Source organism: Gobio gobio (assembly GCF_949357685.1).
Source record: "Gobio gobio genome assembly, chromosome: 5".
In the NCBI taxonomy this organism is placed as follows: Eukaryota; Metazoa; Chordata; class Actinopteri; order Cypriniformes; family Gobionidae; genus Gobio; species Gobio gobio.
Genome location: NC_137101.1, coordinates 2917727 through 2941101, shown reverse-complemented (window position 1 = coordinate 2941101; position 23375 = coordinate 2917727). Strand labels below are relative to the sequence as shown.

Below are 23375 nucleotides of genomic sequence, written 5' to 3'. Positions count from 1 at the left end.
GCATTATCAGCAGCTTTTCAAGCGTTAGCTAGTTTTCAGACCATTGAGTTCAAGAATAAATTAATAACAAATGCATTTTCAGATATACAAATAATGTAAAATAAAAGGGATAACCGCTTCTCTTGCCTTATGCGCCGTTTTTTTCTCCTCTTTTTTTTCCACCTTTGGCGATAGAAATGATTGTAAATGAGCATAAGTCCCGTACGGTTCGCCATTCTTTTGTTTACATCGAGCTACCGCTCAAACTTTGCCTGGAATGCTACAAAGTCGTGAGTCTTGGTTTGAAGTCGTAACTTACGGGCTCAAAAACCTGCCTGTAACGCAGCATTAATCACAGTAAGATGTTTACATGACTTGAGCAGAACTCTTCACTCGTTTACATGCAATTTTCATTATTCTGATTATTCGCTAATAAGTCTGGTTATACCACACTCAGACACTGGATATTATTCGCCGCCATGATGAACATCGCAATGGCGGGTTTGCTACGCAGAGGACTTCTACCCGGCAGTCAAAGCGGCATTACGTCGTGAAAGTGCGAACTCCGAGGAAGACCGTGAGAGTTTAGGGTGCCATTTGGGACAACTCTGCGCAGCGAGTTGACCGAGTTTAGCGATTTGGAGAAGAGAAAACTTTGGAAGAATGTCACGGAGTTCATTCATGAAGTTGTGTGAACAACACACAGCATCAGTGTACGTATGATATTACGCAGCGCCTGAAAATAGTCCCCAGCGCGCTCTGTGTGAGCCGTTGGTTATGTTGACGGAAGTTAACCTATTTTCAGGCGCTGTGTAATAGGGATGGCTCGATACCACAATTTTGTCTTCGGTACGATACCACAATCTAATACCGAAGTACCGATATTAAATCAATACCATACAGGGTCTGAATTTTGATGCGGGTATTGCGCATAATTTTACTCACTCTCGCAAGTTTTGGGTTTATGAAGCGGGAAATTACCGCAAATGTTTATTATTAAATTAATCAACAAAGATTGTCACATCAATCAGTCATTTGGAAACTTTCTTGTAAGTAATTTCATTACTTCATCAGCATTACTGCGCGTCTCCATTGCTTCTGGCTTGAAAAGACATCGCACCTGCACTATAAAAGCAATTTGCGCGCTCAGATTCAACGCTTTCGCTTCCGTTGCGCGACAGCTGACGGAAATCACTGCCCACGTCTTTTTAAACCTCGCCAATTTGAACATGCAAGCGATTTTATAGCATTTCGTAATACATATGGGAGCTCTTTGAGAGAGAGTTTTCTTTGCGCTCATGCCAACAACAAACAAACACACACACACAAGCCTAAAGAGCTCGCGCATTCCAAATTAAGGTGTTTTTCCTCAGTCAAATACACAAAATTATATCAAAAATGTCCATCTTTAGTGAGTCGTCACATAAACACAGTCAGTTATGTCTTTCGCAGATGTAAATAGTGCAATAGTATGCGTGCAAATATTATGAGGTCTAAACGTCACTGGTTGAAACGAACGCTGGAGATTTCTTTATATTTAAACGATACGATCTTATGTATGTGCGTTAATCAGTGTTAAAAGAAAAAATGTCTAAATTAGATCGTTAGAATTATGCACTCACCTGTCGATCTCTTAATGTCTTACAAGTCAGGAATGAAGTGACGATGCTTGGCCAGGTTTGATGGTTCTTCAGCAGTTTTATAAGCAAAGTAATTCCACATTTCACGTCTACTCCTCTCTTTATTAATGAGTTTTGTGCGTGTTGAGTGAGATTCAACTGCTGTATTCATTTTGTTCTGTTGCCACATTTGCCGGTTTCGCGTCAGTTTGGGTAGCGCGCTGCCACCTAGCGGTGAACTTCGGAACAGCAGCATATACCGAAATGAGCAAAATCATGATATCGTACCGTTTGAAATAAAATATATACCGGTATTTTTCCAGTACCGGTATACCGCGCATCCCTACTGTGTAATATATCATTGTGCCGCTGCACTCATGGGACGGCTCACAGTTCCTTGATTATTGAGAGTATAGTTCCTCGCCATATCTGTCTACAAAATCACAACTTTTAATTTTCTGTCGGTCTTTGTACACTATGTAATTACAGAAGAGTCAAGTTTTTTATTTTTCCAAATAGGAAAAATATCGAAAACTCTTTGGTCATTTTTGAGAGAGATGCTAACGGTCTAATCAGATTCAGGGTGCGATCGTTTGGTCCGGACCAAAAAACAAAAACAAAACGTATAGTCCTGGGGTCTATTCTTCGTACGTCGCTAACTCAGTTAGCCGGATTTGATTGTTGACGATTTGACATGATCTCGGATTGTTTGGTTCTTCGAAGCTCATCCTGGACTTGCTGTCATAGTAACAGGTCCGTAAGCTTAAACCTGCTCATGAGCGGCTTATTTCATGTAAACAGGATTAGATTTTGCATCTTGAGGTGATACTTAAAATCTGTCCCAGCCACTGCTACTTTATTACAAGAGTTCATTACTGAACCAGGGGCAATAATAATCATTTTAAATAATAATAATAATAATATAAAAATGTTATATTGTATATATGTACATGAGAATGTATATAATATTATAATGTTGTATATAATAATATAGACACAGCCACTTGATTGAGCGATTTATTTGTGATGGAATAATTACTTTATAATTTTATTGGAGGTTTACACACATGTTGTATAGTTACTCTGAGCCGTGCATTAATTTAAGTGATCACAGATATTATGGGAGTGGCTTGATGCAGATAATTTGATCTTGACCCTTAAGAAACTTTAATACTGTCACGTTACAAATCTGCTCCAAATTGAATTAAAATTAAATTACAACATTGAAATAAAAATGTAAAGGGTGTACAAATACTGTATAAAATCGTGAATATAAATAATTGGTAATCATGTTTAAAAAACAAAAAACATTTATCATTTATCTATAATAACTTTTATGTTGGTTTGGTGGTTTGGCTGTTTCCTTATAAAGGTACAGAAATTCGTGGGGTTTGTCAAGTTTTTTGCCAGGTGGCTTTTTTAATTATATGATGTCATTACGTTGCTGTCTTGACGCCAGCCAATCGCTGCATTGCTGATCGTGGTTTCGGGTTTCGAGTATCGATGCATCTGCCCTCTTCAGGGAACACCGTAATCTTAGATCATTTAATCCAGATATTTTAATCCAACCCGCAAATTCGTCTGAAGAACCAAATTAGCCAGACATCAGTTATCACGATTAAAAAATCTGGGATCTGTCAAATCATCTCAGATGTAATAAGCAACGTACGAAGAACGGGCCCCTGGTCCGCTTAGTGTTCACACTGGCATTTTTAGCAGCGAACCTAAAGTTAACGAACCAAAGGCGTAGGGATACGGTGATTGATCGGCTTTTATGGCGTATATTTCGCAACGGAGCTGCTTACCGAACTTTCAAAGCAATGCTGTGTGCTGATTAAACGCCATCATCTCATGCGTGTACATATGGTTTTATTTTTACCAGCTGAGAACTCACGAAGAGCTCATCAAATGTTCAACACATTCAGAACAGCAGCAGGATTTCCTCCGCTGTGCAGAAACGCAGATCTGCATATATTGATGAGGCACTTTACCTCCACGTTTGCCCTCTACTCATTTTGGATACACCGATCTTTCCGCGTCGTTAAATCGGCACATCTTGTGACATCACATCCTGTTTTTGGTTGTTTTACATGTCTTTGGTCCGTGTTGCGTTCATATATCAATCGAACCGCACCAGAGTTGGTTTGGAAGCGGACCGAGACCCGTCTCTTTAGCGTCTCGTCCGCTTGTTTGGTGCGCTCCAGGGTTCGGATGGCAGCGTTCACATGTGTTCAAATTAATTTAATTTAATTTGTTACATTTATATAGCGCTTTTCTAGGCACTCAAAGCGCTTTACATATGGAAGGGGGAATCTCCTCAACCACCACCAAATGAACCGCACTAACCCAGCAATCGCACCAGGGGTGGTTTTAATCCAACCAAACATGACAAGTGTGAACGCATCCTAAATGGTCTATGCTAAGCTATGCTATAAGTGCCTCCGCCAGACCCGGAGATTGGCTGAATGGATTCGAAAACGGTAAAACTCAACTGCAACTCTAGGGGAGATGCAAAATTTGCTTATTTTTAAAAACAGTGGCGTGTTCCTTTAACTGCTAGAGCTCCAAAAGTCTCAAACGTTGAGCACTATGCGTTTTTTACCGGTCGCAGAGACTTTGAGTAAAACGCAGCACCCATCACTGTCACTCTTCACCCAGCCGTCCAATCACAGTGGAGGAGGGGAGGGACAAATACAAAACCGACCAAACGCCACAATGTGCTTGTACAACAGGCGACAACAATCAATAATAACCGAACAAAGCAAGAGCCAGAGCGAAAACTTTACATTGCACCGGCATTTTTATATAGAATCAATACAGAAAGGCCTAAGCGACCTCTAGTGGTGAAAAATTACATATTGTGCCTTTAATGTGCTTAACTGCTGAAAGTGTGCTGATTTCCATTAGTTAAAATGTTTACCCTATTCATCTGCAGTGTGTTACTTGTTACCAAGTTACTTAATTGTTAGTTCTTGATTTGTGCTGTGAACTGACATGAACTTACTCTGAGATATTTGGGTGAATCTCATGAAAACGAATGCAATAATATTTTTCATATTGCAGAGGGAAATTCTTAAATGCTTTAGTTTCTGTATGCAAAATGTAGCCGTTTTTGGACTGACATGACCTTTTTTTTTTCGCCCTAGTATCCGTTTCTCCTCAAATTGTTTGTATAAATCCTGCACACTACTTAAACTTGCATCAATATGACGTTTTATTAGCAACGTTTCAGTCAGTTGACCTTCCTCAGGATTACAAATCATGCAGAAGTATCGGCAGACGTCAAAACACCCGTCACAATTGATTGATCGCTTAATTCTACATCCAAAAGAAGTGCCCAGTTTGAGTGGTGTGTGTGTGTGATTTATACATCTTCTCAAGTTCATATTGGGACTATTATGCTTTGCACAAATGAATAATTCAGGTGTGCGAGGCACTATATTTTCTATTTCTTGCACTTAAATATAATAACAATAATAATAGACATGCATCATTTACATTTTATGTGCCATGGTTGATGTATTCAGACTGCGTAATCAATTTTAAATGAATTTTTAAGCCTTCTACTCACTGAGTATCCATCTGTGCAGCAGCCCATGTCAGTTCAGACTCCGCCTCCAGTGGATCAGGCTGCACCGGGAGCCAATCAGATTTCTCCAGCACCCGCCCTCTCTCCAGATCAAGCACGCAAACCTGGACAGAACTTTAAATGTCTGTGGCAGGCATGCAAACGGTAGGAAAATCGGTGATGTGCGTTTGCTTTATAGATGCCGTTCTTGTCGAGGATGTTTAATGGTGACCTAACACTTTTGTTTCCTCTTTAACATGATGTGTTTCAGGTGGTTTGACACGCCATCGCAGGTGTTTTACCACGCCGCTACCATCCATGGCAGTAAAGACATGTACCCAGGGCAGTGTCAATGGGAGGGCTGTGAACCGTTTCCTCGACAGAGACTATCCTTCATCACACACCTGCAGGCAAGATCCTGTCTTTCTCTTTTATTGATGTAGTGATAATGACATCTGTTCCTGCTGAAAGGTCAAAAGTAGGGATTAATTTAAAGACTTCTGAAAAAGCATGGAAATATTATTATTATTATTTCCTGTTTTCTATGTGAATATACACTGATCAGGCATAGCATTATGACCGGTGAAGTGACTAAAGGCCTGTACACACCGGGACGAATATCGCGCGCGCTTATCCCCAGCGTTTTTCGGCGTGTCTTGAGTGTTCACACCCAAGCGATTTTCACTGCAGACATCCCAAGTCTCCCGGAAGTTCCGGGAGTCTCCCGCATATTTATAGCGGCTCCCTGATGCCCGCAAATTAGTTAAATTCTCCCGCAATCTAGAGCGAGCGAGCAAGAGCGCGCGTGCACAGTCTGTGTCTCGCATGCGCGCTCTTGCTCGCTCGCTCTAGATTGCGGGAGAATTTAACTAATTTGCGGCAGAGAGCGAGAGAGATCGAGAGACCTTGCGTGTGTGTGCTAGTGTGCACCTAATGAAGCGCCTGTAAGACGGAGAGCATCCTGATTGGCCTGTTTCGGTGAGTCAACCAATCAATTGTCAGTGTGGGTGGGCTTTTATCTTTTCTCCCGAACCGAATTAATCAGTTCAGTGTATCTAGAAACTGGAGCGCCATGGCAGAGGGAGAGTGCCCCAAAAAACGAAAGTATAAACATAATGACAATCTTGCACGCTGTACAGTTTGTAACTGACATGTTATGGTTGAGTTAAACAAGTTTCATTTCATGTGCATATTTTTTTCAGGTCGGCTAGTTGCCAAGGCTACATGAAAACAACAAACTCCTTTGACCTGTTTAAAGTTGCAATGAAATATAAATAATGGAGAGATACCTCCCTGAAATTACTTTTTTTCAGGTTGGGATGTCTGTCACTGGCGATGTGCCGAATGAACGTGCACATTCAGTAGATGATAGCGCTCCCAGTACATAAGGTGGTGCTGTGGCACTTTACGCTTCTGACACTCGCTTGTGTCACAGAAGAAGAAGAGGGACAGTATTTATGCGCTTGCCAAAACCAAAGATATATGCTGCGTCCCAATTCGCATACTATCCGTACTAAATAGTATTCGAAAAAAGAGTTAGTATGTCCCAAATCTTAGTATGTTGAAAAAAGTATTCCAAAGATTCCCGGATGGTTTACTATTTCCGGTCAGAATCCGAAGTGCGGATCGATGCGCACTCTAACGGCTGATATTGCCCACAACCCATTGCGAGATGGACGAGGATTCGATTAGAACTACAAACGCGGATAAAAAGTGTTTAAAAAACTACAAACATGACGGTTACGCGAGTCCGACGGTTAAGAGGAGAGGATTAGATAAAGTGGTTTGAGTGAGCAATTATCAGTATTTAACCTGACGAAAAGATATTTATTCAATATTATCCACATTATATTTCTCCTTCAGCAGCATTGAGAACTTTTGTAATGATACGTTTGGCCATTAACTTTGCAAACACATGAGAGGAGTCTAAAGACCCACGAAAGGCTACATTTCTCTCCGATACGGTAGGAAATTAAATTGAAAGTGGGGGATTTGAACTGTGACGATGATTGACAGGGCAGTTTAAACGGTGACGGGACTCACGTAAGAGTGACGAAGTAGTACGTCCCAAAGCTTGCATACTCTTCTGCTACACACTCAAAAGTATGTACTTTTTCTTCACAAAAAGAGTACATACTTTTAGGACGTAGTATAAGTAGGCGAATTGGGACGCAGCCATATTATGTCTATGGCCAAAACCATTCACACACTTTTTGCTAAGTGGCAAGAGGCATTAGCAGCTCATATTCTTCTTTGTCTACTTCTTCGTCGTATCAATGTGTGCTCGGCAAGACCGTTTTGTGCTTGAGCGCCACCAAGTGGTGTTTTACTGTCACTTTAGCAGCTCCAAGCATGTGAACAAAAGCGCGGATCTCATTGTTCGGACAGTTTTTTTTTAAATGACGCTTTTACGCCTGCCGTTTTGCGCATCGGTGTGCACACTCACATTGGTGCCCTTTGTTTAGTCACGAGGCGTTAAACGTCAGCGATAAACGTGCGCGTAAATCGTCCCGGTGTGAACAAGCCTTAAAACTGATTATCTCTCCATCACCTGTTATATTAGGCAGCAAGTGAACATTTTGTGCTCAGAGTTGATGTGTTAGAAGCAGGAAAAATGGGCAAGCGTAAGGATTTGAGCGAGTTTGACAAGGGCCAAATTGTGACGGCTAGACGAGCATCAGAGCATCTCCAAAACTGCAGCTCTTGTGGGATGTTCCCGGTCTGCAGTGGTCAGTCTCTATCAAAAGTGGAGGACCAGTGGAGAACCGGCCACAGGGTCATGAAGACCAGTGGAGAACCGGCCACAGGGTCATGAAGGACCAGTGGAGAACCGGCCACAGGGTCATGAAGGACCAGTGGAGAACCGGCCACAGGGTCATGAAGGACCAGTGGAGAACCGGCCACAGGGTCATGAAGGACCAGTGGAGAACCGGCCACAGGGTCATGAAGGACCAGTGGAGAACCGGCCACAGGGTCATGGAGGACCAGTGGAGAACCGGCCAGAGGGTCATGAAGGACCAGTGGAGAACCGGCCACAGGGTCATGAAGGACCAGTGGAGAACCGGCCACAGGGTCATGAAGACCAGTGGAGAACCGGCCACAGGGTCATGAAGGACCAGTGGAGAACCGGCCACAGGGTCATGGAGGACCAGTGGAGAACCGGCCAGAGGGTCATGAAGGACCAGTGGAGAACCGGCCACAGGGTCATGAAGGACCAGTGGAGAACCGGCCACAGGGTCATGAAGGACCAGTGGAGAACCGGCCACAGGGTCATGAAGACCAGTGGAGAACCGGCCACAGGGTCATGAAGGACCAGTGGAGAACCGGCCACAGGGTCATGAAGGACCAGTGGAGAACCGGCCACAGGGTCATGAAGACCAGTGGAGAACCGGCCAGAGGGTCATGAAGGACCAGTGGAGAACCGGCCACAGGGTCATGAAGGACCAGTGGAGAACCGGCCACAGGGTCATGAAGGACCAGTGGAGAACCGGCCACAGGGTCATGAAGACCAGTGGAGAACCGGCCACAGGGTCATGAAGGACCAGTGGAGAACCGGCCACAGGGTCATGAAGGACCAGTGGAGAACCGGCCACAGGGTCATGAAGGACCAGTGGAGAACCGGCCACAGGGTCATGGAGGACCAGTGGAGAACCGGCCACAGGGTCATGGAGGACCAGTGGAGAACCGGCCACAGGGTCATGGAGGACCAGTGGAGAACCGGCCACAGGGTCATGAAGACCAGTGGAGAACCGGCCACAGGGTCATGGAGGACCAGTGGAGAACCGGCCACAGGGTCATGAAGACCAGTGGAGAACCGGCCACAGGGTCATGAAGGACCAGTGGAGAACCGGCCGCAGGGTCATGAAGACCAGTGGAGAACCGGCCACAGGGTCATGAAGGACCAGTGGAGAACCGGCCACAGGGTCATGAAGGACCAGTGGAGAACCGGCCACAGGGTCATGAAGGACCAGTGGAGAACCGGCCACAGGGTCATGAAGGACCAGTGGAGAACCGGCCACAGGGTCATGAAGGACCAGTGGAGAACCGGCCACAGGGTCATGAAGGACCAGTGGAGAACCGGCCACAGGGTCATGAAGGACCAGTGGAGAACCGGCCACAGGGTCATGAAGGACCAGTGGAGAACCGGCCACAGGGTCATGGAGGACCAGTGGAGAACCGGCCACAGGGTCATGAAGGACCAGTGGAGAACCGGCCACAGGGTCATGGAGGACCAGTGGAGAACCGGCCACAGGGTCATGGAGGACCAGTGGAGAACCGGCCACAGGGTCATGAAGACCAGTGGAGAACCGGCCACAGGGTCATGGAGGACCAGTGGAGAACCGGCCACAGGGTCATGAAGACCAGTGGAGAACCGGCCACAGGGTCATGAAGGACCAGTGGAGAACCGGCCGCAGGGTCATGAAGGACCAGTGGAGAACCGGCCACAGGGTCATGGAGGACCAGTGGAGAACCGGCCACAGGGTCATGAAGGACCAGTGGAGAACCGGCCACAGGGTCATGGAGGACCAGTGGAGAACCGGCCACAGGGTCATGGAGGACCAGTGGAGAACCGGCCACAGGGTCATGGAGGACCAGTGGAGAACCGGCCACAGGGTCATGGGTCGAGGCTCATTGATGCCCGTGTGATCAAACAGACGAGCTACTGGAGCTCAAACTGCTCAAGAAGTTAATGCTGGTTCTGATGGTGTCAGAACACACAGAGCATCTCAGTTTGTTGTGTATGGGGCGGCACAGCCGCTGACCAGTGCCCATGCTGACCCCGCCCAAAGCAACAACAGTGGCTCGTGAGCATCAGAACTGGACCACGGAGCAATGGAAGAAGGCGGCCTCGTCTGATGATCACGTGTTCTTCTACATCACGTGGATGGCCGGGTGTGTGTGTGTGTGTGTGTGTGTGGCTCACCTTGGGAACACATGGCACCAGGTGCACTATGGGAAGAAGGCGAGCCGGAGGCAGTGATGCTTTGGGCAATGTTCTGCTGGGAAACCTTGGGTCCTCCATCATGTGGATGTGACTTTGACACGCACCACCTACCTCAGCATTGCTGAAACCATGTCCAGACTTTCATGGAGACGGTTTTCCCTGTGGCTGTGGCTCTTTCAGCAGATAATGCGCCGCCACAAAGCACAAATGCTTCAGGAATAGTTTGAGGCGTCGACCCGGCCTACAAATTCTCCAGATCTCAATCCAATCGAGCATCTGTGGGATGAGCTGAACAAACAAGTCCGATCCATGGAGGCCCCACCTCGCAACTTACAGGACTTAAAGGATCTGCTGCTAACATCTTGGTGTCAGATACCACAGCACACCTTCAGGGGGTCAAGTGGAGTCGACAGGTCAGGGCTAAAGTGGGAGCAACACAATATTATGTCATAATGTTATGCCTGATCGGTATGAGGATTTGATGCTCAAGAAACATTTCTGATGATTACCATGTGTTGAAAACAGTTCTGCTTCATATCTTTTTGATCAAATCTCAAGGATTCCAAACGTGTGTGTGTGTGTGTGTGTGTGTGTGTGTGTGTGTGTGTTTTGCAGGATAAGCACTGCTCGAGGGAAGCGCTCATAGCTGCACTCAAACTGGAGGAGCAAACACAAGGCAGCAACCCCAACTCTTCCAAGTGTGTAGACCTTCTTTAGCTCACTCCTGCTTATGGTTGTGGATGATTGTGACGAACTGTGTGTGTGTGTGTGTGTGCAGGTCTCCTTCAGCGGCGGTCAGCAGTCCTCCGCCTCCTCCCCGACCACAGAAAGCGCTGGTCAACCACCCCAGTGCAGCTCTGATGGCTTTACGCCGGGGCTCGAGGAACCTTGTGTTCAGGGACTTCACGGTGAGTGCCATTGACAAGCTGCACATCAGGCCTGTAAACACAAGAGCTATAGTTGTGATGTGATGTGTGTGTGTGTGTGTGTTTTCTCTGTTCAGGACGATAAAGAGGGACCAATGACCAAACACATTAGACTAACTGCTGCCTTAACATTAAAGAACATCGCCAAGTACTCGGATTGTGGACGGACGTAAGTAAACCGTGTGGCATAAATCATAATCAATGCCAAAATTGAGTGATATGATCAAAGTTAGATTTTCTTGTACATTTTGGGTCATCAGGGTTCTTGCAAGTCAAATTTAAGACCTTTTTAAGACCATAAAGATTGAAATTTAAGACCTGTATGACGCATTACCATAATTATTTAAATCACAGAAAGAAAGAAAAAAATATTTAAATGAATTCAATCATTGAACAAGCATTAATTTAATTTACAGATAAAGCAATGACATTAGTAACCCTCCACAGCCAACAACGTGCCAAATGCACAAAACTTTAAACCCAAAATGAAAATAGGCTAAAACAAACTTGCCCTCAAATAGAATAGATTATAAAACAGCATATTAATAGCCTAATAGAGATTGAACAGGCTACTCCAAACTGCGATTATTCTGGTTAAAATGCCGGTTGAAAAATATATGCATATAACATTTTATATATTAATGAGACTAATAATAATTATTATATTCGATAAATACAAATATTTAACTAAATTTGAAATATCACTATTACAATAACATTTACATTATGTAAAACAATTTAAATAGAGTATTTAAGAATAAATATAATAATATTAATAATAATAACATTTATATTTTACAGAAAACTGCTGGGTTAATATGCAGACAGCATATGACTAAAAATCATTAGAAAGGTCTAAGGATTTATTGTAAAAAATAAATGAAATTGTGCTTTTTATCTGTGATATCAATTTCTACGTAAATATATCTTATATATGCAATATGGGCCTCTTAACCATTGTGGGGGAAAAACTGTATATTGGAGAAAAACATGGATTGTCATTTAAATTTATTTAGAGAGAAGTATTATTTTTCTTATTTGTTACCCAAACGTTTCATTCATACTGGAAGCCAGAGGGCGCCCTCGAGTAGAAACTCACATTTGCCTCAGAGAAGTAATCGTTAGCCCTAATATGAAGCTAGCGATGTAGGATAAACAGAAGATAACTGAATGAAATTTAAGACCTCGGATGAAAATCTGGACGTTTTTAAGACATTTTAAATTAAAAAAATATTATTTTAGGCATTTTAAGTATTTAAGACCCCGCGGGAACCCTGGTCATGTTAATATGAAGTAACAGTGAACAATACTTCTGTAACAAAAACAATAATCTCAACATATTTTTAATTATACGTCAAAATGCAGAAATCTTGAAAGAGCCTCCCTTACTGTATGTGTTATATTTTCGTGTGAAATGTGTTGATGTTTTTAAGGGTGTGTTCACACTTGGCATGTTTGGTTGGATTAAAACGATCTCTAGTGCGATTGCTCTGATCTGAACCCTGGTGCCACCAAACAAGCGGAAAAGATGAGTCCCGCTCCGCTTCCAAACCAACTCTGGTGCGGTTTATAATAGAAAATTAAGAATTGAATGAAAAGATCATACAAGAAGTGTGTGATTGTCAAACACGACTGAATAGTGCCCTTTTTTATCATTAGCGTTTCGGGTTTCTTCTCACAACATATGCACAGTGTTACAGTCTCTCTAAAAGGATCTTTGCAAAAATAAAAAATATTTAGGCCTTTGTGTGCGCATGAGAAACCATTAAACTTGGCATATAGGACAATTTCGCACACTGAGCCATCTATTGCACCATCGGCCCAATTTGTTTCATGGTTTCTCCACCGCCACAGAGGATGTGTTAAATTTGACATTAGCCCTTGATATTAGAGGTACTAACCTAATGAAAGCCACATTTTGAACACTTTTTCACAGTGCTAGTATTTTTTATAGACCCTTGAACTTGGCAAATAAGACAATACACACAGCCATATTGCACCATCAGCCCAATTTGTGTCATGGTTTCTCCGCCACTACAGAGGATGTGTTAAATTTGACATTAGCCCTTGATATTAGAGGTACTAACCTAATGAAAGCCACATTTTGAACACTTTTTCACAGTGCTAGTATTTTTTTAGTGTTATGCCTATCGCAGCAAGTCTATTACCCATTAGTATAATTGTTACTGGGACGTAACAGACCTGTGTGTTTTGCATCACTAGTGCATTGTCCGTCCTCTGAGTATTCTCCAGATTCATGCCTTTATTAGAGAGAAGAAATGTTCATCCCCCTTCCTCCGAAGTTTTGAATATTCTGTGTTGATTACTACGGAAGCTCAATTTGGTTCAGCCATAAAATATACATAATAAAAGCCGACCAATCAGGTTGAGAATGTCTCCCTAAGCCGCTAGATTCTGTGTTAAAAATGCCAATTTAAAGGGATAGTTCACCCAAAAACGAAATTATGTTTATTTGCTAACCCCCAGGGCATCAGAGATGTAGGTGTGTTTGTTTCTTCAGTAGAACACAAATGAAGATGTTTAACTCAACCGTTGCAGTGTGATAGTCGTATAATGATGTCAATGGGGATATTTTAGAGTATGAGAGCAATGAGAGTAAAAACACAGACATACGAATCCTTATTAAACCCTGCGGCTCGTGGCGACACATTGACGTCTTAAGACACGAAACGATCAGTTTCTGCGAGAAACCCAACAGTATTTGTTATTTTTTTACCTCTTATCAGACGAATGTCATCTAGCATTCCCAGTGCCATAACTTCCGGCGAATAAGGTCAAAATAATGGCGGATCAAAGATATATATATGTAGATGCCTCATTCGACAGATCCGCACAGGCACTAATGAGGAATCTATGTATATATCTATGATCGCGCCGGTATTTTGATCTTATTCGCCGGAAGTGATGGTGCGGGGACGGCTGATGTAGAGCCATAGAAAAAAATGAAATACATTTTTAAATATGGATATTTTTCTTACACAAACGCATCGATTCGCTTCAGAAGGCCTTTATTAACACCCCAGAGCCGCGTGGAGCAGTTATTCGACGACAGATGCACTTTTTTTATGGACTTCAAAAACAGAGCAACTATTACTGCTATTATAAAGCTGGGATTAGCCAGAACATTTTTAATATAACGTCTGAAAGAAGAATGTCATACACACCTCGGATGACTTGAGGGTGAGGAAATCATGGGTCATTTTCATTTTTGGGTGAACTAACCAGTGTTCATTTTGACTGCATATTTTGATTTAGTTTTAGTCGTAGTCTTTTGACTAAAATGCCATTTAGTTTTAGTCATATTTTAGTCATATTTTCACCTGAATTGTTTTAATTTTAGTCTAGTTTTAGTCGACTTAATATCATAATATTTTAGTCGACTAAAATCTAATGAGTTTAGTTCAATTGTAATACATTAAGCATTTAAGCGTTACATAACCGACTGTCACTTGAACTGACATTTTGACATTTTGTTTTTGACAGCTCACACAGCTCAATTCACTTTTTTGTTTGTTTTTAAAAACATCTATATAGTTTTTATAACTTTGTATTTCTGTTTTAGTCAGTAGGCCATATCAGGTCAAGCTAAAGCTTCAAATAAGTTTATTTATTTTTTTAATTTCAGTTAACATTTATTTAATTTCAAGTAACGAAGATTTTTTTTTTTATGGTTTTAGTGAACTAATATAACCCTGATACTTTATTGAATATGTGTCAAATACGGCTCTTTCCTCCTGACTATGAATTAAATGGGAATGAAATTAAATACAGTTTATTGTGTAAGCAAAAACGAATATATAATGCGTGACTTTAAATTATAAACAAGCTCGAAATACACCGGGACTCTTATTTTGGAATGTCTGCGTTTTACTATTGCAGTTGCAGGAGCTCATTCAAGTTCAGATGAAGGAAATATGCATTGTTACAACCGTCTAAAACATATTACTATACAAACATCGTAAAGTAAACATTTGTCATTATTCATCAGCATTAGTTCATAAACAATTGCCTGGCTTAAATGTGTGTTATTCAGTGATTGTGAGCCTGTAGGCCGTGTTTTCCAGCGTTTAGATCTGCACGTTCAGATCAAATGTGACACAGGACATCAGTTCTGACTGGATCTCGTTCCTAATCGTCCCTCACTAACATTTTCGTCTCGTTTTTATTCGTTGATGAAAATGACAGTTGATTTTCGTCATAGTTTTTGTCATCCAACACTAGTTTTCATTTAGTTATCGTCTCGTTTTCGTCAGTGAAAAAAGGTCAAGCTAAAGTGTTAGTTAACGTATTATAACCTGATACTTTATTGAATATGTGTCAAATACTGCTCTTACCTCTTGACTATGAATTAAATGGGAATTAAATTAAATGCAGTTTATTGTGTAAGCAAAAACGAATATATAATGTGTGACTTTTAATTATAAACCAGCTGGAAATACACCGGGACTCTTATTTTGAAATCTAGCCTTACTATTGCAGTTGCAGGAGCTCATTCAAGTTCAGGAGATAAAATATGCGTTGTTACAACCGTCTAAAACACATTACCATATAAACATCATAAAGTAAACATTTGTCATTATTCATCAGCATTAGTTCATAAACAATTGCCAGGCTTAAATGTGTGTTATTCAGTGATTGTGAGCCTGTAGGCCGTGTTTTCCAGCGTTTAGGTCTGTATGTTCAGATCAAATGTGACACAGGACATCAGTTCTGACTGGATCTCGTTCCTAATCGTCCCTCACTAACATTTTCGTCTCGTTTTTATTCGTTGATGAAAATGACAGTTGATTTTAGGGCTGCAACGACGCGTCGACGTCGTCGATGACGTCGACTACGAAAATACGTCGACGTGCGTGAAATGGGTCGACGCGTCGGCGGCACATTATTTACGTTCTAGAATGGAACAGAAGATCTAGAATAATGGCAGCTTCTGCTCCCGGGCATAGTGAAAATGATCATTTATCATATAAAGCCAGACCGCGACATTCAAAAGTGTGGGAGTACTTTAAACAGAAGCCGAATAAAACTGTGCTTTGTTCGCTCTGTAACGCCGGTTTCACACTGCGCGCGGTGGCAGAGCAGAAGCTGTGCGCGTGGAGAGCGGGAGCTTCCACACTGCAGTCAGTGTTGCCAAGTCCGCTTTTTTCCGCGGAATTGGGCTACTTCTACACTGTTGCCGCGGGCTGTGTCTCATGTCCGCGGGTTGAAGCAAAAAAACACACATATTTAACCCCCCGAACGCGATGTTTACCAGAGAACCTCCCCGAAACGCGATTGGGCTTGTTTTGGGCTAGTTTTGAGTAACGAATGGGTGGGTTTTGTTGTGCAAACCTGGCAACCCTTCCAGTGTTCTCTCGCGCAGCTGAACCGTGGCGCGTGTATTGCAACAGACGGTCACATTTTCCGGTGTTCTTCTCCGACCCCAGTACGGCTCGTGCTTTTATTTATTATGGGCTGCATATATCTGCTGTTAATGCGACCTGGTTCCGCTCTGTCCCAAACACATATGCATAATAACATGCTGTATATAGGTAGTTTACATGATTAAAGTAACATTAAAGTTAAGATATGCCTCTAGCTTTAATCATTTAAATGTGTCTTTGAAGTTTGGGCAAAAACTTCTGGCAGCTTTAGTCGTTGTTTATGCACATGTATCTTCAAAATAGACGACTAGTTATACTATATTAAAACTATGCTGAAAGCTCCTGTATGTGAACCTTTTGCAGATAATTACAAGTGCATTTTCGTTTACTATTGACACAAATCAATAAGTAAATCATACTCAACTACTATAGTAAACAACTTTTCCTAATTAGGCCTACTCTGTATACATTTTATGATGAATAGTATCATTATATATTATGTTTAAAAAGCTTCTTGTGTTCATATATTTCATTATAAAATGGCATACTATGTACACTACCCTTCCTGAAATACAATTAATATTGTCATCATTCATTGATTTCATGTTAAAATAATATACAAATTCACTACCCTCTTTGAAATACAATAATCAGTAAAAAAGAATAATAAGATTAATCTGGAAAAATAATCGTTAGATTAGTCGACAGAAAAAATAATCGTTAGTTGCAGCTCTAGTTGATTTTCATCATAGTTTTTGTCATCCAACACTAGTTTTCATTTAGTTATCGTCTCGTTTTCGTCAACGAAATTAACCCTTTAAGCGGACCAGGACTAAACGAACCAAGTGTGAACACACCCTAAGATCCACCAGCATGCGCATGTATTGAGTGTAACCACTGTGTGTTTGTGTCCAGGCTGGTGAGGCGGCATGAGAATCATCTGTGTGTGCTGGCGCTGAGCACGATGGAGGTCTCCACCACGCTCGCTAAATGCCTTTACGAACTCACACGCTCTCTGCAGGCCTGAGCTCAACCCAAAAACCTTCAGAAGCAGACGAGACGAGAAGAGTTGGGTCGCCAGCGCCGTTGGGTCACGGGGCGGCACCTCTCGTCTCCCTAAAAACCCCACCCCGTGTCTCCATTCCTCCGGTCCTTCTCCACCCACCTCCCTCACAAACTGCCACGGGTCTTCCACCAGCCACTCAGAAACCAGCGCCCATTTCACTCTTCTAACCGCCTCTTCACGCCTGGCCCAACGAGCACATTTTTATAGTCCCGGACGAGCGCCGCTGATTGGGTGGGGGGGGATTATGTGGGCGGGGCAAGCGGACAAAGGTGTGGCTAGATTCTTTTTCTTTATAACTTGATAGCTTGGTTTTTCTTACTTGAGCCGATTATATTTTCACTTATTTATTATTGAAATAAATACCAATATGAGTAAATGAGAAAAAAAAAAATTGTGTAAATATTTGTGAATAGATATAAAGTTAAATCACCCTCCTTCATGCCGCTGCTGCTGCTGCCCACTGGTATCAGAAGCATTCGTAGGTTCAGACTCACGTTTTTTTTATTATTTCCACCCCTGGTGATTCGTCTGAGATGTGATTCTGTACTCAGCAGTGGATGAATGTACTTAAACCCTGTAAATATTCTGCGAAGGTACTGATGCTGTAAAGTTTTGGGAGGGCTGGCAGAGGGCTACAAGTTTTTCTTTGTGGAACTGTGATTTTTGTTTTTGTTTTCCCCCCTTTTTGTACTATTATAACTTGTAGAACTCATTTTGCTGGCTGAAAGAGTATGAAATAATATATCATATGTCATTTTGTAGAAGAGACAAAAAACAAATATTGAAGGTATTCCCCTCAACCTGTATTCACTGTAACCGTCAGAGTACGAGCCGCCCGCCCGTACGTGATTCTTTTTGTATTTGTAAATTGGTTTAAATACATGGAGTTTTATACAGGTTTTCTCCTGTGTTCTTTGCTTTCCGTGCAGGTATGATATTTTCCTCCAGACCTTTTTTCTATCTTAATATAGTGTGGGATTTTATTGTACTATTTTGCGTTTTTTTGATCATTTTTTTTTTTTTTTCATCCATTCTTACGACCACGCCACATTCCGGCTCCCGGACCCCAGGCTGTCCTTTCTGCTGTGTGTTGTGTAACATTTATTACTGCCTGTTGTGTTAGCATCCCAGCGGGGTCGTGACCCCTTCCCTCCCTCCTCCTCACCATTTCTGCAGTGTCTGTAGGGTGTGCGATGATACATATATCTAACAGTCTGATATAGATTGGCTTCATTTACTTTGGTGACTGTTTATAGTTTTTAAATAAAAGACTGAACATTTTTGACACACCTTGTTTTCTTCAGACCCTGTCAATCATTTGTGTGTTTGATCTCCTGGGCGCTAGCTTTCATTATGTATATGGTCAAACTTTATCATGTACATGATATAACATTTGTCAACATTTTAATAATGCATTCCGTCCGCCTGTTCAAAACAAAGGCGTGTCTTGATGACGGCGCGGATTCATGGGACATGTGGTCTTCACCTCAGCCGGTGGGAAAGAATCGGGATCGGACTCGGGCAGAAATCATGAGGATGTGATTATTAACGTTACTGTAGTGAAGGAGAAGCGAGTGTTGAGGAGCTGAAGAACCGCTGGTGCGATTGTTAATAAGATGAACGCAACACACGCCTCGCGAGTGGCGGGACTTTTATTATGCCACAGTCGCCGGCGCCATTTCTGGTCATGAGTGTGAGGTAACGCAGCTCTGCTGATCATATTAGACTCATCTGAGTGTGTTAATGATGGGATGGCGTTACTCTGTGTGTTCTCTCAGCCGCTGCTATGACACTTGTTCACATTGCAGTGAGAGTAAAGCGTTTCTGCAGAATAAAACCGCAAACTAACGCGGATATGATGTCATCGACAGGCCACGCATAGCTCACACGTCCCGGTTCCTCGCATCTCACCATTTACAAATAGTTGGAAACATTTGAGATATTGATCTTAACAAAATAAATAGCACTGGCCTAGTGTTTTTTTGGATATTTTACTGAAAAAATCTTACATAGTGCAGCTTTAACATTAGTTAATGCGCTGTGAAGTATCATGAAGGAACATGTTTTTATTTACTAACGTTAACAAGGATTAAGGAACTCCGTAACAAATGTATTCCTCAGGGCTCAGTTCGTGTATACGTAACGTATGTATCGTCGTGTACATTAAAGCTGCTGTCCTTAACTTTGTTTTCAAGACTTACAAAAATTATATAATGAGAATGTGAAACATGAATCCATTTTCCAAACCGTGTTTTTGTCGTACCCTGAATCATTATGGTATACTTATAATAAGTGTTTTTATTGGGACTATTTCACATCGGAACCGCTGCGGAAGAGCACCGTCCCCGCGTGACTCGCCACATATATAAACTGAGAGAAGTAGCTCCGGCTGCAATGTTCTTCCGCGAGACGCAAGCACTTCGGTTTATTAACCGCTAGAGCGCGAAAAGTCACGGACTGCAGCTTTAACTGTTAACAAATGAGACCTTGTTGTAAAGTGTTACCTATATATATATATATCATATCAAAATCATGTTATGATAAATGCGGTTTTCAACAAAATTACAATTTATGTCTATCTTATGTACTAGCATAGCACATACGCCATTAGCCTGATAGCTTTATTTATACACACATTTGCACTTATCCTACATATATTCTCAATAATCTTTAATGTATTTGTGTTAAATTAAGCGTTAAATGTCCAAATATTTCATTAAAACATATATATGATGTTCAATTATTCACTTAATATGGTATTATTAAGTTAAACAAGTTCAAAATTATGTACTTGGGTAGTTTGGGGGGACCCGATTTCGAGGGGTGAGCCAATCACTACACCGGCACCGCATCACGTGACAGGTACGTCACTTCCCTGTTTTCCACATTTGATTTTTTTTTTTAAACTGTTTACATATAATAATTATTAAAATTTGAGGTAGCTAAAATGAAAATGGTCAGTTCTCATTTTGTTATGAAATATTGATTATAAAGTATTATTTATTTATTTTAAATGTGCACTCCAATAAAAAAAAATTCCCTGCTGCTGCACAAAATAATTAATAATTTATAAATGTGAATTGATAGAAGGTTTTCCTTCCGTAGATGTAAAGTAACAGCAATGTAATTCACATAATTATTAATCAATAAGAATATATTTCCACAATACGCAATTTGCCGGATGTTTTGTTGCTACACACGTTCATAAGTCGTTTATTAAAATATATTAAATCATCGCAAAATTCCTATTAATCGCCACAGGAGGGCGTTCAGCCTCGCATTTTTAAATGTACAGTATATTATTGATAAACTGTAACAAAATAAGTAATATGCCAAGTGTCTTGTTACTGCACAGGGTCCTTAACAATGTATTAATTGATATTAAGTCAATGCGAGATGATTTAGTGCAAGGTTTGCCCATAGACTGTAAAAAAACGGGTTTGCCGTTGAAATAAGTTGGAGATTGCAGTTCACATAATTCACCACAGGAGGGCGCAATATATTATTTAACAAATCAAGAGATACAATGATTTTGTCACACTTTCCCCTCAGTTTATAGATCTAACAATAGTTCTAAAAAATGATATTTGCCAGACGTTTCGTTGCCACACGGTATAATGTATTAATATGTTAGTATTAGTATATTTCTACTAAATAAACGGGGTCATTTGACAGATGTTTAGCTGATTCACAAGGTAATGAACAATTTATAGGCCTAACTGTAGAAATAATTAACACCAACATGGTTAAGTTCAATCGTCTTGCCTTTTTTTTTTTTTAAGTATTATTTATTTATTTATTTTAACAAAACAGGAGATATAACAACCATAACACACGACTGATACAGTCCATACAAGGACTTTTGTAAGTTTTTCCCTCACTTTACAGATCTAACACTATATTTTCTATGGAAATACATGTTTGCCAGATGTTCAGGACATTCAGTAAGTTATTAAATAATTTTGTAATTAATTAAAATAATCAATGGAAGATTTTACTCGTGATATAGCCGTAAAGGAATTAATTAGAGCGATGTAATTCACAGACGTGGGTTTTTAAATGTATATTACATTTGGTCTATTTCTACTAAACAAAAAAAAGGTACTTTGACAGATGTTTATGATCATGAACAATTTATTAAATACTTGTATATTAAAGTAAACTAATGTTGTGCTCTTGTTAAGTTAAATATGTAATTTTTCTTATTCAACACAATGGCCTGTCTTGATGACTTGATTTGGCAGGGCTTTTATTTTGCCTCAGACGAGTGCTTCCGGTAATATGTGTGTGTGTGCGCGAGCGAGCGAGATCATTTTAGGCGGTAAAACATCGCACTCTGTGCGATAAAAACACCAGATTTACACAATAAGACTAACGTTAACTGTGTTGAGCTGGAGAACAATGATGAGTTTCTGTCCATCAATGATCCAAACAGTGTCTAAATAAAACACATCAGATATTAAAGCGGCTTTGGGGTTTCCATGGTTACTACAAAATAAAAGTGGAGGGTAACGTGGGTATGATGTCATTGATAGGCGACACACGATCCGTGTCCTGGTTAAAATCACTTATTTCTCAGGATTTAAACATTCTTGGAAACATTTGGGATAATGCACACAAGTCAACAACATAATATAACACTGCTCTAGTGGATTTAGGATATTTTAATCAATCTTAATCTTACATATTGTGCCCTTAAGTGCCTCTTGTTTTCCTCTTATTCAGCAACATGTAATATTTTTGATGCTGCACTGAATAATCAACAATGTATCATGTATGCAAAATGTAGAAATACATTTATTTTGTGTTATTCCTGCAGGTCACCACCAGAGGGCGTTCAGACTCGTGTGTTTTACAGATGGGAACGTTCATCAGTGTAATTCACCACAGGAGGGCGTGCATTTGCACTCTTTCTTTTTCATACTAGTCCTTCACAATCCACTGCAAACTCATGATTATTCCTGAATAAATAATTGAGCTTTAACACTCGTCAAACAGCAGTCTCTCACTTTAGACCTCAAGATGGTCATCTTCATGGTGGAAAATATCCCATTTCAGTCTATGATCATCACTGACATTGTAAGAGCTGTTCATTTTACAGAGCATGAGGTGAAAGTAGGTCTTTAGTTTCATTGATTCTGAATGATTAAGACAAAACTCCTCCCAAAAAGATAAGGTTCCAGCTTTTGCAGTAGAAAATGCTTTAGTTTGATTGGTTTGAATGATCTTTTGGGGACCAATTTTGTCTTAGTTAACAACATTTGAATGTGCCTCCTCCAGTGGCTCAGTGGTCTGAGCGTCGCTCCCTGAAGTGGAGAATCCTGGTTCAAACCTCTCTTGATGTTAAAAATGGTTTTGTCCAAATAAAAAAGACATGCCCCGAAAAAGGGGAGAAAGAGTAAAAGCTCCAGTGGCTCAGTGGTGTGAGCATCACTCCGTCATGTGGAGAATCAGGGTTCAAGTCTCTCTTTTGCGGTAGAAAATGCTTTAGTTTTATTGGTTTGAATGAGCAATTGAGACAACAATTCCCCCAAAAAAATCTTTTGTACGTCTGCTCCGGTGGCTCAGTGGTCTGAGTGTTGCTCTGCCATGTGGAGAATCAGGGTTCAAGTCTCTCTTTTGCGGTAGAAAATGCTTTAGTTTTATTGGTTTGAATGAGCAATTGAGACAACAATTCCCCCAAAAAAATCTTTTGAACGTCTGCTCCGGTGGCTCAGTGGTCTGAGTGTTGCTCTGCCATGTGAAGAATCAGGGTTTGAAATTCACTCTGGGTTGTGAAAATCTTTAGTTCCACCGGTTTAGCCCAAATAAGAAAGACACTAAACCAAAAAAAGAGATCTAAGAATGGAATTTTAATTGGTTTGAATGAGCAATTGAGACAAAATTGG

At 41.2% G+C, this 23375-nt stretch overlaps 1 protein-coding gene across 4 annotated transcripts in view; it reads left to right on the top strand.

The window, feature by feature from the left end:
- Positions 1-18776, top strand: part of arid2 (AT-rich interactive domain 2) — a 57227-nt gene extending 38451 nt beyond the window's left edge. For 2 of the 4 annotated variants that reach the window (XM_079817023.1, XM_079817025.1), the window contains exons 16-21: positions 5189-5331; positions 5438-5576; positions 10727-10809; positions 10890-11019; positions 11115-11206; positions 17337-18776. In XM_079817023.1, the coding sequence (XP_079673149.1) occupies positions 5189-5331; positions 5438-5576; positions 10727-10809; positions 10890-11019; positions 11115-11206; positions 17337-17448 (699 nt within the window). In that variant the 3' untranslated portion in view covers positions 17449-18776. The remainder of the gene's footprint in view (positions 1-5188; positions 5332-5437; positions 5577-10726; positions 10810-10889; positions 11020-11114; positions 11207-17336) is intronic. The other 2 variants (XM_079817026.1, XM_079817024.1) reach the window with 1 other exon arrangement.
- The last annotated feature ends 4599 nt before the right edge of the window (positions 18777-23375 follow it).